This window comes from Suricata suricatta, chromosome 2 (genome assembly GCF_006229205.1).
Source record: "Suricata suricatta isolate VVHF042 chromosome 2, meerkat_22Aug2017_6uvM2_HiC, whole genome shotgun sequence".
Classification (NCBI taxonomy): Eukaryota; Metazoa; Chordata; class Mammalia; order Carnivora; family Herpestidae; genus Suricata; species Suricata suricatta.
The window spans coordinates 167,176,999-167,193,463 of NC_043701.1; the positions used below are offsets into that span (position 1 = coordinate 167,176,999).

Genomic DNA, 16,465 nt, shown 5'->3' on the forward strand with positions numbered 1-16,465 from the left:
CTCTGCCATTTACTGTCTGTGTTGTCCCTTTAGTTCAGACCAGTTGCAGAAACCATCTGAGAAGAAATCCTTCTAGCACAACTTTCTCTCTCCGTGTTAATTCTCTACGAGCATGAGGGTCACCGACAAGCACTTGGGGCAGACAGAGTAGAGGGGGCCAGGGAAGTTTCCACCCTGCTCTTTATTCTCTTTAAGGGTATTTTTTCCTTTCATTATCATGTGTGTTTTCATGCTGTCACACTTGGAAACCAGACGATATTTAGAAGCATAAAAGTAGGAAAATACAGTAATGGAAGGGGCGCCGGGGCAAGGTGCTGTCTTCCCAGAGCTCTCTTCCCTCCCAGGCCTGTCCTGTGTTTCCGCTTCCGTCTCCACCTCCTTCCTGCCTTCCCAGAAAGACTTCCCTTCCCTTTGCCCCTTTCCCCTTCATTTCCATGTCGTAAATCGAGATTACACATTCAGTTAATATTTTCTCATGAATATAGCTGACCCTAAGTGGCTTTAGAGCTCCTAGGATAACGCTTTAAGGAAGTCCAGTAAATGAGAAACTAATGTCAGAAGTTTTCAGCAAGTGCTCGAGTTTTGAGGGAAGAAAACTTTTCAAGGAAAGTTCCCGTTGCACACCTTGAATTTCTACTTTGTTGCTTTCCACCCTCCTCCCAGATCTCCGACAGTTCTTCACTACGAGTGTAGTCCTCATGTTTACGCTGCAAAATATGAATGACCTCATAGTCATTGCCTGTTGTTTGTTTGTTTTCTCTCTTCCAGGTAAGAATAAGTAAGGAGCAAGACCACATAATAATAATTCCTAGAGGCCTCTCTTTTTCTGAAGCCACAGCCTCCAACTTGGTATAATTTTCATTCCTATGTTACTTAATCTGTGCTTCTTTGTGCTTTCCTAACAGTTTTCAGCTTTTGGTACAGGACAGAACAAGAAAAGGTATGGATGAAAAAAACATTTCTTAGTGAACAGGAAAGAGTTTAGAAAGTTATGATTTTTTTAACATTTATTTATTTTTGAAAGAGACAGTGTGTGAGCTGGGAGCGGGGGGGTTGGCAGAGAGAGAGGGAGACACAGAATCCAAAGCAGGCACCAGTTCTGAGCTGTCAGCACAGAGCCCAACACAGGGCTCAAACCCACGAACTGTGATAGCATGACCTCAGCCGCAGTTAGCCACGTAACTGACTGAGCCACCCAGGTGCCCTGAGTTATATTGATTTTTTTTTAATGTTTTATTTATTTTTGAGACATAGAGAGACTGAGCATAAGCAGGGAGGGGCAGAGAGAGAGACACACAGAACCAGAAGTAGGCTTCAGGCTCTGAGCTGTCAGCACAGAGCCCGACGTGGGGCTCGAACCCACGAATGTGAGATCATGAGCTGAGCCGAAGTCTGAGGCCTAACCGACTGAGCCACTCAGGCACCCCAGTTATGTTGATTTTTTTAAGAAAAATTTTCAGGGTCAAGGAAAACAAGGTAGTTGAAGAGACTAATGAACAGTGAACTATCCATGTTTTGAAGGAAATCTTTTGACTTGTTCTCCACCCTGTATGCTCTGGAACTTTTTTAAAGCACACACACAGTCTGTGTGTATTTTATAAATAGATTTCAGTAGAGTTCAGCTGGTGTGAGCAGGGCGGCTGACTGTGTAGCATGTTACTTCCCATGATTGTGCTCCTAGGCACTGTCGTTGGCCTCTGGGGTGACAGGAAAGCCGTTGGGTCTGGGTGCTACAGCGTCAGCGAATGGAAGTTTCCCAGCCAACTCCGTGAACGCCGGGCTTGTTCAGGCCTTTAGTGAAGAGTTTAAGTTACTTCGTTTTTGGAAGCTACTTCTTACTAAATTCAAAGTTTTGTTGCAGACTGCCTGTTTTTATAAATAAAGCTTTATGGGAACAAAGCCACACCCATTCTTCTACAGTTCTCAGTGGCTCTGCATAAAGTGGCAGAGTTGAGTAGTTGCATCAGAGGCCCACAGAGTCTAAAATATTGACTATTTGGCCTTTGACAGAAAAGGCTGCCCCCCTCCCCTCAGTTTAGTTTGTGAATCATAGGCAAACTTTGATACATGTGTACTAATTACATATATCTCTCTGATTTTTCCAGGTGAAAGTCAATATCATAGGAGAAGTGGTTGATCAGGGAAGTACTAATTTGAAAATTGACCACACGGGCTTCAGTCCCCATGCTGCCATCTACTCAACACGTCCTGATGTGAAGTGTGTGGTGCACATCCATACCCTTGAAACAGCCGCGGTAAGTCACTGAAAGTCAAACCAGCACTGGCTCTGGGAGTGTGTTATAGTGGAAATACGAATCCTCTGCGTACCCAGAAAGCAAAATTTCCTTCACACCCAATGCTGACATCACAGGAAACAACCAGAGAAATAGCATTTGCATTTTTCACTAATCAACTGATAATTGGGTACTGAGTTCTTTGGAGTGAAGTTGTTTTCATAATATTTGGCACAACAATTTGAGTTGTATCCCCAATTCCTTTTTGTTTTTTCTTTCTGGAAGAACTGAAAACCTAAAGTGAGAGTTGGGTTGGAATGGTGAACTCAGTGAATTCGGCCAGTGCTTCCTGAGCTGACTAAAGATACGGATTCCTGGGAAAGTGTCACTCCTAACTAAATGTGTTCTTTTGACATGGGCCCAATCAAATAGGTATCCTCCATGAAATGCGGGATCCTTCCAATTTCTCAAGAGTCCCTCTTGCTGGGAGATGTCGCTTATTATGACTACCAAGGGTCCCTTGATGAACAGGAGGAGAGAATTCAACTGCAGAAAGTTCTGGGGCCAAGTTGTAAGGTATGCAGTAGAGCTTCTATCGAAGGAGCTATTTTTGTTGCTGTTGCTGTTGATGAAAACAACATAGTGTGAGCTATGCCAGTTATTTAAAGTGATTGCTTTGTGATTCTATTTTAGGTGCTGGTACTCAGAAATCATGGTGTGGTAGCCCTCGGAGAAACACTCGAGGAAGCTTTTCATTATATATTTAATGTGCAGCTAGCCTGTGAGATTCAGGTAGGAAAGTTAGCCCCCTACACGCTTGTTTTTGATTGTCTCTAATTTGCTTGTTGAGTTGGGTTTTGTGTTATTTATTTTCAGAGGCCTGTTGGTGGCTTTCTGTTTTGTCTTTTAAGAGATCTGCTTTACTTGAATAAAAAGGATCAACTCGGGCACCTGGGTGGCTCAGTCATTTAGGCATCTGACTTCGATTCAGGTCATGATCTCACGGTTCATAAGTTCAAGTCCCGCATCAGGCTCTGTGCTGACATTTCAGAACCTGGAGCCTGCTTTAGATTCTGTCTCCCTCTCTCTCTTCCCCTCCCCTGCTACCCCCCACAACCGTCTCTCTCTTTCAAAAATAAACACACATTAAACATTTTTTTTAAAAGGGTGTCAACTCAGTTATCTCTGAATTGAAAATAGGAAAAAAATTAAAATTCTCCTATAGACACACACACACAGACACAAATCTGAGTGCCTCATAAACATCGTTTTCCCCATAATCCTGCTTAATTGTGATGGTCTCTGTTTTTACCCTGTAGTGGTTGTGATCACACTAATTAGAAACAGGCAACCGTCCATCCGTCATCAAAGATCAGATGTATTGTAGCCACTTTTACAAAAAGTGCAAGAGCAGGGCCAGAAGTTTTTCAGGCTCCTTCAGTTTCCAACAGTTCCACAGCCTCAACCTTTTTATAAAGGTTGGCTATTTATTAACCACTTTTTTCCTCAGAGAAGCTGAATGAATGTATTTTTAACAGACCTAATTTCCGTCTTCAAGAAGACTCTTGAAGCAAATGGCAATAATCTTACCTTATTGGAAGGGCCACAAATGAGAAAAATCTTTTCTGTCAGTTTTAATGTCTTAAAAACCGAATTTTTTTTCCCCTCTAGCCACCCCTTCTCTTCTCAAGCAAAGCTCTGAAAAGCTTGATAAAATTAAGATAATGAGCTGCTTCTGCCTAAATATCCTAAACTTCACAGTGTAGAGTCTATATTCCTTTAAAATTATAACCTTCAGCAAAAAAAAAAAAAAAAATTGGGTAGCCATGGGAAAACTGCAAGATAACTTTAAAATTTGGCAAGAGAATTCAGTTTCTTGAAATATGTTAAAAGGAATGGCTCTAAATGTGTTTTCCATCAGGGAGAATCAGAATCCTGGAAGGTATCTTTCTCAGATCAATGGAAAAGATACTTCAGCTGCCTATTTTCACAAGTATATTGCCTTATTCCTGTTCTTAGTAGCCTGAACAAGTGTTATAGGTATTTGCTGACTTGAAATCATGACTTTTTAAAGGTGAACTATTCCTGAAAATCTTTTACGGTCTTATACCTCCGTATTTTGCCGTCAATTACAGGTGAAGGCCTTAGCAGGGGCAGGTGGAGTGGACAATTTGCTTATGCTGGATCTTCAGAAGTATAAACCTTTCACTCACGCTGTAGCAGCGTCTGGAGGAGGAGGAGTGAATATGGGCTCCCATCAGAAATGGAAGGTTGGCGAGATTGAGTTTGAGGGGCTGATGAGGACTCTGGATAATTTGGTAGGTGAAAAATTGAACATAAACTTAAGATTTCATGTCTTCAAATTCAAGAGCAAATGCTTTCGTCTCCTTTCGGTCTGGGAACATGCTTATACTTCTGGGAACTGAGTTTGACTCTAGGAAGGCATTCCAGTGTAATTTTACCACATTTTTGAGAACCAAACAGTGAAACGTGCAAATGTCTTACTTTAGATTTTACCCTCCTCCACTAAGGGTCAGAAGAATATTGCCTTCAGACCAAGGAACAAAGATTTAAATGAGCACTGAGATTTGGCTTCCAGAAAACTGGAAAATAGCTAGGAAAATGTTTCTGGTCAGCAGTTTTGAAATTACCTTTGTCAGGAATAGTTGTGTGAGTGGAAATCACATTGTCAGCTGGAATCTGTTTTAACCAGATCTTGAAATTTGCTTAATTTCAACTCTAGTGTTATGTGGAGGTTGTGTGAGGTTTGACAGATATTTTCTTCTTTGCTTTTCAACAACAGAGTCTTTTTGATCGTTTGTTTAAAGAACTAAGAGTCCAAATGCTGTGTTCGGTACATGTTTCATTATTTCCAGTGTGGTTTTTCTGCTCCTTTAGGGGTATAGGACAGGCTATGCTTACAGGCATCCGCTCATTCGCGAGAAGCCCAGGCACAAGAGTGACGTGGAAATCCCAGCAACCGTGACCGCGTTTTCCTTTGAGGATGACACAGTGCCGCTCTCTCCTCTCAAATACATGGCACAGAGACAGCAGCGTGAGAAGACAAGATGGCTGAACTCCCCAAACACGTACATGAAAGTGAATGTGCCTGAGGAGTCCCGGAATGGGGAGACCAGTCCCAGGACCAAAATCACAGTAGGTTGCTCTTTTATGCGGTTTGCCTCCACAAAATATTTTGCCTAGTTGCCTGTGAATCGGATGTTCTATGTTAAAAATGTTGGGAAGGCAGAATATAATAATACTAACCTGTCATTTATCAGGTATACACTTTGTACAAGGTACTTTGTTTTATGTTACTTAAATGAATTCTCTCATTTAATACTCTCAGTATGGAGAGGATGTGCGTTTTCTCCCCTATTTCATAGATGCGAAAACTGAGGCACAGATGCATTAACTCATCATTTGTGAATAGTAAAGTCAAGATTTGAATGCATACAGTGACTCTGGAGCCCAGTTCGTAATCCACTACTTGGTACTGCTTTGGGGTTTATATTGTACCCGTGAATCAGAACCACAAAAGTTACTGACACATAATGGTTTCAGAGTTTCATGAATTACTGCACCTAGTTATCCTTAGGAAGAATCTTAAAGAGTAAGAAATGGGTTGTCTTATCTTTTTCAACATTTTGCTTCAGATTTGGTTTAGTTTTAGAGTGCTGATCACCAAATATTCTCTAGATCCTCAAAATCTGTTTATCCTGTCATATAAATCAGTAACATTCACTATGAAAGTGCCTAGACATCTGCGTGTTTTTCCATAGTCTCTGTCTTATCTCCTAGTAAAAGTACATAATTAGGGGCGCCTGGGTGGCTCAGTCGGTTAAGCCTCCGACTTCGGCTCAGGTCAGATCTCATGGTTCGTGGGTTCAAGCCCCGCATCAGGCTCTGTGCTGACAGCTAGCTCAGAGCCTGGAGCCTGCTTCTAGTTCTGTGTCTCCTTCTGTCTCTGCCCCTGCCCCTCTCATGCTCTGTCTCTGTCTGTATCAAAAATAAATAAAACATTTTTAAAAAAAAGTACAAAATTAAACTCCTAAGTTTCCCAGAATTAATTTTATTGATGGAGATTGATGGCCAGCCATTATTGATCTTGATGAGTATTAGTCTTCATTAAAGGAGACAATAAGAGGTAAAAAAAAAAAAAAGAAGAATTTTATAAGGCTTATCCATCCCTATAGTTCTATTATGGATTACTACCAGATTACCCACTTTATAAAATGCTGGTCAGGGGATTGGCCTGTTCTGGCAGCCAAAAATAGAAAAGTGATGTCTAGAAAACTAAATCTGAAGAGATTCCTTCGATTCTTTTTGGTGACTTAGCCATCATTGGCCGATAAAACTTCAGTGCAGGCGACAGCTCTGAGTGCGAGTTAATAAGAGATCCTATTTTCAACATCGATTTGAAAACGCCAAAAGGAGAAAATTTAAATAGCCATAAACATGAGTCTTCATGTGAATAGTAGTCACATTTTTTAAGTGAGTGCTGATCATGAGACTTTCTAACTAATATCAGTTATACAGTAATTGACCACTAAGAACCACTTAGTAAAACTCTTCAGAATATTGGCAGTATATGCTCCCTGTCCCTGAGTCAATAAACAGTCTTAACACAAAGCTTCATTCTAGAAAATTTTTTACTTTTTAGTGGATGAGAGCAGAGGACTCTTCTAAAGTTAGCAGTGGAACACCTATCAAAATTGAAGATCCAAATCAATTTGTTCCCTTAAACACAAACCCGAATGAGGTACTAGAAAAGAGAAATAAGGTAAGATGTGGTCATCTGTGGCCGGAGAAGGCATTTTTATACTGTTTTATGTGATTAAATCTGATTAATACCAAACTTAGGGGGTGTGAATACAGAAGAATTTGAAGCGCAGTATAATTTTTTTATGAATGCATTTATTTATTTTGGAGGAGAGAGAGAGAAAGTGTGCGTGTGCAAGTGAAGGGGGGCAGAGGGAAGGGGAGACAGAATCCCCAGCAGCGTCCTCACTGTCAGCACAGAGCTCAGCATGGAGCCCAGTCTCACGAACTGGGAGATCATGACCTGAGCCAAAATTAAGAGTCAGACACTCAACCAACTGAGCCACTTGGCGTCCTGAAACTCAATATAACGTTAGCTTGTATTGAACACTCCAGCTCTGTGCTAGTCACTGGTGAGCGGCCCCACGGAGAAGGAGTGTCAGACATATTGCTGCTGTATTAGTGAAAGTGAGCCCTAGTGTTAGTGGAAAATGTAATTCTCCAGCCACATAAGACAATAGAAAAATCACATCAAGAAGAGTGGAGGAGATGAATGTGAGTTGTTCGGATGAATGTGAGTTGTTGGGAATGTGGACGCACGAATGAAAGAGGCTCTGGGTGGTCAAATGACAAGCCTGTGGGAAAATAGGAAAAATCTTCTGTCTGCATAGTTGTCGGCAAGAACTTGTTACTGTGTTTCAATTCAGATTCGAGACCAAAACCGATACGACTTGAAAACAGCTGGACCCCAGTCTCAGTTGCTTGCTGGAATTGTTGTGGACAAGCCCCCTTCTGTAAGTCCAGGAAGCCATATGCTCTTTGGTCTTGATGTACCACAGTAATTTGTTTGCTTTTTAAATATGAGTGTTTATTTTTACTAATGTTAATATAAGCACAAGTTTAAACATCAAATAACTGCAAGACTTAAAATGTCACCTTCAGCCCCCAATTTCCAGGGGCAAGGACTTTCCTCTAGCATTTACCTTCATGTTTCTAAAGAGCTGCTTTGTTCTGTTTGCTTTTTCTTGGCCTATCAGTTTTGGACCTCAGCTGACTTCATTGAATCTATGTCATCAACTCCAAGAAGTACCATTATTCTGTAGATCACTAAAAGAGAAAAATCCCTGACAGTTAAAATTGTAGGAAGCCATCAGTTATTAGATGAGTCCAGATTTCAGAGATGAGAAAAGGTTGGGGAAAGACTATATTACAATTTCTTTGTTAAATCAGCTTTCAGTGTTCATAGCATTAAATGTTCACTGCTCAGCTAGGTAGTATCCCATGATTACATTTCCTTTCTTATACTACTTTCCTCCCCCTAGAGTTAATAGTTGCCTGTGCTTTTCATTGGCTTAGTATTTTGGGTACATTGGCTTAGAGTTTGGGAAGAACTATAAAGTCCTTAATATCACTTCGCAAAGGATCAAGGGTAACAAGTAGTCTCATTGCTCTGTCATTCGGCCCAGACCTGGACTGGTGGCTCTTCAGGCCAGCTGCCCGGGCTCATCCTGGGGGTTCCTCTGCCTCTTGCCTCTGTACTGTCTCCTGTTTCCTGCCTTGTGTCTTCCAGGTTCTTGATTTCCCCCTCTGTCATTGAGCACATCCTCTAATAGCTTTCTGAGAAAGGATTCATCGGAGGTAACAGTCTCAAATCCTGTATTCTACCTTCAAATGTTTAAACAATAGACCTAGAATTCAGGTTTAGAAATAATTTACCTCAAAAAAATGGAAAACCTCACTCTGCTGTCCCCTCCTTGTTACTGCTGAGAAGGAGGAGAACACTGTGATCTGTGTAACTTTGTATAGGGCTCTTTCCTTTTTCTTATACCTTTTCTGCATCCCTGTTGTTCTGAAAATTTACAATGATGTGCTTTGTAGTTTCTTTTTTTTTTTTAATGTTTATGAATATTTTGAGATAGAGTGCAAGCAGGAGAAGGGCAGAGAGGGAGGGAGACAGAGAATCTGAAGCAGGCTCCAGGCTCTGAGCTGTCAGCACGGGGCTCAAACTCATGAACCACAAGATCATGACCTGAGCTGAAGTCGAACACTTAATTAACCGACTGTGCCACCCAGGAGCCCCTGTAGTAGGTTTCTTTTAGTCTTTGTTCTTAGCATTTAGGAACCTTTTTCAGTCTGCCAAGTCATATCCTTCAGGTCTGGGACTTTTTTTTCTTTCTTTCTTTTTTTTTAAATATTTATTTATTTATTTATTTATTTTTGAGAGAGAGACCAGGGAGAACAGAGAAAGAATCCAAAGCTGGCCTCTCACTGTCAGCTCCGATGCGGGGCTTGAACTCACAAACCATGAGATCATGACCTGAGCTGAAACCAAGAGTCAGATGCTTAACTGACAGATCCCACCCACACGCCCCTCTGGGAATTTTTTAAGTTTTCTTTTTCTGTCAGGGCATGCTGTTTCCCACTGTCCTACTCTTTGTCTTCTTATCCTTTCTGGGAGATTTGGTTGACTTTATTTTCTCATGCTTCTATTTAATTTTCTATTTTGATATATGTTTTTAAATTTTAAGACTTCTTATTCCTTGAATGTTTCTTTTTAAATAATATCCTAGTCTTTCATGGGTACAATAGTTTCTCGTACTGCTCAGAGAGAATCCATTTAAAATTTTCTTCAGCTGCCTTTATTGTCCTTGTTTCTTCTGAGTTCTCTTTTTCCTGTTTGTTCTGGTCTTTCTCTTCCATGTTGGAAGCTTTCCTCAGGTGTCTAGTAATACGTGGTAATCTGTTTACATTGAAGAATGGGACACTGAAAAGCCAATCCGATGCTCCAGGTGTGGGCAGAGCTGGGGAATCGATGAGCTTCACTGTAGGATGTTCGGCTGTCTCTCTGGGGAGTCCCCAAATGTCAACATGTGTAGTTCTTTTATCTGAGGCCATTTATCCGGAGAGTTCTTCAGTCTCCTGCCTGTCTCCCACTATCCTCTGGGAGCCCTCAGCTCTGTGTTGTGCCCTCTAGTCCAGTTCTGAAGAATGCACTTGTGATCTGCCGATGTTTATCTTTGCAAGACCATGCAGTTTGAAGATGACGATCAGGCCCCACCAGCTCCTCCCAACCCCTTCAGTCATCTCACGGAAGGAGAGCTTGAAGAGTACAAGAAGACAGTCGAGCGGAAGCAGCAAGGCCTGGAAGGTTCGTGCATTTTTAGATTAAGCCTGATAACCATGGTACCAACAGCAGAACACGTTGAGTTGGATGATAGGACAGTCAGTGGTTTCTTTTGAAATGTTCCTTCTACAATCGAATGTTCCCTGTCATCTCTCCCAGACCTTAGTGTAGGTGGCACTAAAGTGCAAAGAGCCACCAGAGTCCCTGTATGTCAACATGTAGGGAAAAGTTTTCCTCAGAAAGCAGTCTCATCATTAGCGAAAAGTCCTCCATAGTAAAGTGAAACCCACAGATAAGCATTACTTTACTAAAATAAATACAGACACACTAATAGATTTAAACGTTACAGAATATATATTTATATACATATATACATATATATATACACATATATACATATATATATATATATATATACACACACACACATACCTATATATATATATCATCTGACTTTAATACTTTTTGGGCATCACAAATCATCAAGTCCAAATTTTGAAATCAAAATATAAAGCAAACTGCCAGAGTTTTGATGTGACTTTAAGTCCATGGGCATCCTAATGCGGTTGAGTTTTTCTGACTTCTGAACACTAAGTAAGGATTCTATTTTAAAACTGTTCATGAAACCCAAGCTCATTAAATACCAGCTCCCTTTTTCTCAAGAAGAAGTTCTCCATGGCAGGGGTTCTCGATTTTGCCACTCTGGATACACTGGCGACCGTCAGGGAGCATCTGAAAGACGTGTGCTTAATTGTGTATGGTGCACACCTGCGAAGGGGGCACTCAGGGCAAGGGGTCAGAAATCTGTGACCCCAGAAGAGGGTAAGGGCCTCGGCTTTAGAGCATCTACAACATCCAGCGGAAAACTTTTCCCAAGCCAGAACAGGGCCCTTGGCTAAAGACTCTCTGTCCACATTAGACACCATGTGGAAGGAACTGACCTCTAGATCATCCAGGGAACAGTTTGTATCCGTGTGCTGGTGTCTCTGCACGGAAGGGAGTCATCCCGACGCCATTAAATATTCTAAGTGATATTATTGGCTTTGTTTATTCCTTTCTAACCTAAAGTTAGAAACGTTCTCTATTTTTTTCTCTATTTTTCTGTTTTGTATTTTTCTATTTTCTATATTGTAAAACGTCCCTCTTTAATCTCTTATTTCTTGAAAGCCTAAAGATGCCAGGTAACAAGTACTGCGCTCTGGAGCCGTCAGCTTTTATCTGTTTTACAAGTAGTTTCTTCCACACTCATTACGACCTTCTGAATTAGCTCACTGATACCGCTCTGACAGAAATCACTAATGGGTATTCAGAAATTCGGGGGCACTCTGCCTCATGAGCGTAGCATCATTGGTGAGGCGTCCTAATTCTTTTCCCCTGGCTGCGCGATATATTTTGGTTTTCTAACACTGGCAAGAGCTAACCGCACACACGTTATTTGCCGGGGCCGCCGTAGCCGCGCTTCCTCGCTAAGCATGTGGTAAGCTCCCCGGCAGCAGCGTTAACGCGCTCCCCTCACGCGGTCCCCGTCTGTGGGGCAGCCATGCGGCAGCCCGCATGCGCAGCTCCTGGCACCAGCCGGAGAGTTAACGCGCTCCCCTCACGCGGTCCCCGTCTGTGGGGCAGCCATGCGGCAGCCCGCATGCGCAGCTCCTGGCACCAGCCGGAGAGTTAACGCGCTCCCCTCGCAGTGCGGTTCCCGTCTGTGGGGCAGCCATGCGGCAGCCCGCATGCGCAGCTCTCCGCCGTGCGTCTGCGGGCCTGTGATGTGCACACTAACCTTCCCGACACCGTATGCTTCTTTCTTTGCATGGCTTTTAACTAAACTCTCGTCCAACAGATGCTGAGCAGGACTTACTCTCAGATGACGCTTCATCTGTTTCACAAATTCAGTCTCAAACTCAGTCACCGCAAAATATCCCTGAAAAATTAGAAGGTATTCGCTGTAACTTCCCATAGCGTTCCCTGAGTCCGTCTTAAGAGTTTGTCCTCTGTCGTTTGTTTCCCTGTAAGGAAATTGAACACCTGATTGCAATGAGTTTGCCATGGATTTTACGTAAAGCTCCCCGTAATTTTATATATTTTGTAATCAAGTGGTGTGCTAATTTTGTTCAGCGTTTATGTTGATTTACCTTAATCCGGATTTTGGCAATCGGTGGTTCTTAAGAATTTGTGAAATTAAAAGTGATTTGTTCTACATCTTCCAATCAGGAGCATGAAATCTTTTCAGCTGTCAGATTGCCAAATGACCCCCAAATTCAAGAAAAAGACATGCTGTCTTCCTCGTTTATACCGACTTGATTGACAGTGCAGCTGGTGACAGACTTCTCCAGCCTTGGGTCTAACCACCTTGTCCCCTCCCCCTGTACACTAGTTAAGAAAATCTAGCTTCATGCTAAGAGATCCGTAGTTTATTAAGGTAATGATTTATCTTTATTGAACTTTATGTAATGCCTTAGCACATTGCTAAACCATTTCAGTTTTGTAAAATAAAGCAAAGATGTTAACTGTATAAAATAACCAAAAAAAAAAAAAACCCAACCCTGCCCTTTTGTAGAAAACCATGAGCTGTTTTCCAAGAGCTTCGTCTGCACGGAAGGACCCGACATGGTGGTGAACGGCAAGGACGACATGCAGGACGCCGAAGACGAGCTTGCGCAGCGCGTGAGCAAATTAACCACAAGCCCGACCATAGAGAACATCGAGATCACCATTCAGTCTCCAGAAAAAATTGAGGAAGTCCTGTCACCTGAAGGCTCACCTTCAAAATCACCATCCAAGAAAAAGAAGAAATTCCGTACTCCTTCTTTCCTGAAAAAGAACAAAAAAAAGGAGAAAGTTGAAGCCTAACTAAACTCTTTTTATAATTGTTACTATTACAATGTGACATTGCACATTTAAATACCACATTTAAGTTGACAATTAATATGCAGTGGTAGAGAAGACTGGGGGGGTGTAGCAAACTGGACTTTAAGAACTGGAAAGAGATTCTACTAAAAGAAAAACATATTATGAAAAGAAGTTTCAAATTCATCTCTCATTTTATATGTCCAAAAAAAGGTTTTGAATTTTTAAATAATTACTAGTTTTAGTTAGCTCTGCCCTCATGAAGTATTGCTATAACTCACCACAAACAGAGATCTGTCTGAATGACTTCAGGCCTTCTCCTTGTATCTCTTGGAAACAAAATACCGTGCACAAGTGAGAGAATTTTTATTTCTCAACACATGCTTCACTGAGTAATCAGATTCTAATTTTTTACCACGATTATTGACTAGACCTTTTGGGTTCCCATTGTTTCAGTGGGCATTAACGGAACGCTTTACAAAAGCTTCGAAGAATCTATAGCGTTAGTATACACTGACACAGAATTTTTTTTAAAAAAAGATTAAGAAAAGATTCATTTGGAATTTTATTCATAGTATAAAACTTCCTCACCTGAAGTAACTTTCTTTGCCAAAAAAAGAAATCATTTTAGTACACTATAATTTTTGAAAACTTCCTTTTTTATTAGTTGAGAAAGCCCCTTATTTTTCAACAAAGGGGATTTTGTACACGTAACGTGGGTTATTTCGTTTAACTCTGACAAAAACGACTTTTGTACGTTGAGATGTTTGTATGCCATTCAGTATAAAAGCACCATGAGCATGTTAGCCAATCACATAACAGGAGAGCATGTTTGAAGGTGCTGGGTACTAAGTTGACTTCAGTGTCATTCAGCCATCCAGGCGCTTGGTATCAAAAGGAGATTAGAACATTTCGAGGCATAACTAGATTCATATTTGAACCTTATCATGTATTTTTCTCTTAGTATCGCCAATGAGGAAGGTCTCCCAAGGTAAGCAAATTAAAGGGAAGCGAGAAAGTGAAAAATGAAGGGAACAGAAGTGGTCTCATGCCAAGAACTCTAGTTTGAGGAAGACCCACAGTCACGACAGGATTTGAAGCGTGGTTTATTGTCACATGTCCCAAATTTCTACAATCTTCTCTGCCAAAGTCATTGAATTTCTTGGTTTCCCGTAACTTCTCTGTCTTTAGAAGGCAGCACTAGATGAAATCAGTGGGTCTAAGCTCGCTGACAAGAACACCTACCACTTCATGATCTTTACAAAATTTCCTCACCTTGTTCATTAACTTTCTTTCTAATGTAAATACAAATTTAAACCTAGATTTAATATAGTTTTCTCCCCCTCACCCAAGTGATGTCACAAATCAATGTAAAATTGATGATCCGAAATGGTCAGTGGGTTAAAGATAATCCAAAGTGTTTCTGGAGGGTGAGTTGGCGTGTAAAAATCACATTACACATCACAGCGTGTTCTGGGTCTGGTTCTGTTGGACTGTATGTGTCCGATGACGCCGTGCTGAAACAGAGCCTGGAAATTTCATTCTGGATCTCACTAACTACTGGAATCAGTGTTTTACTCTCTTAGCGGCAACTTTCAGTTGCTTAATTCTGTATTTGAGGATTTTTTTTTATGTTCTACATCATTTATGTTGTATTACAACGTATGTAGAAACAGTAACCTGTGAACTATGCTTTTCCATAACTTTTTAAATATATATATATCTTAAATGAATGCAATGTGCATAAATATTTTTTAAACGCAACAGTGAACTATTTGCACCTTTTGCTAATGCCTCTATTTACTTGCTTTGGCATAAAGAATGAGCCAATGAACCTCTGTGTCCTGTGGAAAATGTATAAATGTTATCTGATATTGCTCTTAGATGTAATGCTAATTAATGTTAAATCACAAATAAACAGTATTTTAAATAGATGGATTTGGCATCGTTTCAATTCAGGGGTGGTTGCTTAGCCTGAATTACTTTGTGGCACGTCGAATTTTTTTTTTTTTTATTGCGGTGAGATTTTGAGAGACTGTTGCTTCTGAATAAGTGATGTCCTGGCAAATTTATTTTCAAATTAGTTTAAAATCCACTCTACAAAAATGTTTCTTATTTCAGCTCTCGTGTTAGAAGAAATGTGCCCCAAGTGACCTATTTTTTTTGTCTCAATAGTGTACAGTGACCTTAAGTGTATCTCTGGGTTCTGAAGATCTTTGAAGGACTTAGGACAGAATCTGTCTCCGGTCTCTTGTTCGGATCTGTGAATGTAGAATAGAAAATGGTGCCGAACATGTGCTGAGCTTATACATTACCCTTCTCTTTGCCTTTTATTTATGCAACGTGACAGTAAAAAAAAAACAAAAAAACAAAAAAACAGAAAATAGATAGTAATTCCTGCACATTAGCTTTCAAAATAAACCTATTCCCTTTCAACCCTTGGTGATCTAGAGATGTATCTCCTGTATATTGGTTATCACAGTGTGCATGTAATTTTTTTCCGTTTTTTTTTTTTCCTACTGGGCATAATTCATCCTAGAAAATTTTCAAACCCAGTCCTTCACATGAATGACTTCTTATGATTTTTTTTTCCACTTCGTCCTAAAAGTAGAATACAAGCGGGGAAATCATGTTAATTGAGGGTTCTGGCTAACTGAAGTTTTTGCTCTAATTACCCATTATAAAAATGAAGGGTTTGGGCAGAGAAGAATAGATCCATAGTCGGGGGCATATTTCATTATTACCTTGGCTTGTAAATAACCCTGCGGTGAAAAATTGCTGCTTTAGAAAGATACACATTTCCAAATTCCCTTCCATAAAGCAACAAAGATGATGAAGTCTAGTTACATTTGAGAGTCAATATCGGGTGAAAGGTGTGCTGCCTGCGCCTTGTCCTCCAGCACTTTGTGTTTTCATTCCGCAGGGAGTAAAGACAGAGGTAAAAAAGAAAAAAGAAAAGCATAAAGGCAAGCTGGTTATTTTTTAAGCTCAAAGGTGAAACCTATACATCCAAATTGCAATCTTGACCAAACCAAGATTTTTAAAAGAACAATCTTCTTTTTGGCCGCTAGAGGGTGGAGTAGACCTAACAATCCACGATGTTTCTGGTCCTTGAATTTAACTTCCCCTTTTTAGTCTGTAGGCACCATGTTTGTTGTGAAATGCCCAGAACTTAGAAGAGGAGACATTTCCTTTGTTGCTGATCATCTTCCTCACTAGATTATTCCCAGCATTTTGTCTTGGCAAGTCCCATCCCACCAGTACAAATACCACCAAAGAGGACTCCAATGCCTGTGGTGTACACGAGGAAACAATTTTTGAAGTGATGTCTCAGACACTCTGTTAGAAAATGACTCCTCGTGGCTGTGAGTGAAGACATAATGCCTTCTGTTATCAAAAATTATGCTCAATGCTCATGTACTCTCTAATTTGGCTTTCCCAACATCCCAAGAAAGTAGATGATATCCCCATTTTGTACAGAATGAGACTTAGGCTTACAGAA

At 40.8% G+C, this 16,465-nt stretch overlaps 1 protein-coding gene across 8 annotated transcripts in view; it reads left to right on the forward strand.

Annotated features, from left to right (window-relative positions):
• ADD3 (adducin 3) overlaps window positions 1–14,897 on the forward strand; it is a 118,034-nt gene extending 103,137 nt beyond the window's left edge. For 7 of the 8 annotated variants that reach the window (XM_029932560.1, XM_029932556.1, XM_029932555.1 and 4 more), the window contains 11 exons: window positions 769–849; window positions 2,106–2,255; window positions 2,667–2,810; window positions 2,928–3,026; window positions 4,370–4,552; window positions 5,133–5,390; window positions 6,898–7,017; window positions 7,703–7,789; window positions 10,020–10,143; window positions 11,957–12,052; window positions 12,674–14,897. In XM_029932560.1, the coding sequence (XP_029788420.1) occupies window positions 769–849; window positions 2,106–2,255; window positions 2,667–2,810; window positions 2,928–3,026; window positions 4,370–4,552; window positions 5,133–5,390; window positions 6,898–7,017; window positions 7,703–7,789; window positions 10,020–10,143; window positions 11,957–12,052; window positions 12,674–12,966 (1,635 nt within the window). In that variant the 3' untranslated portion in view covers window positions 12,967–14,897. The remainder of the gene's footprint in view (window positions 1–768; window positions 850–2,105; window positions 2,256–2,666; window positions 2,811–2,927; window positions 3,027–4,369; window positions 4,553–5,132; window positions 5,391–6,897; window positions 7,018–7,702; window positions 7,790–10,019; window positions 10,144–11,956; window positions 12,053–12,673) is intronic. The other variant, XM_029932561.1, reaches the window with a different exon arrangement.
• Window positions 14,898–16,465: the final 1,568 nt, after the last annotated feature.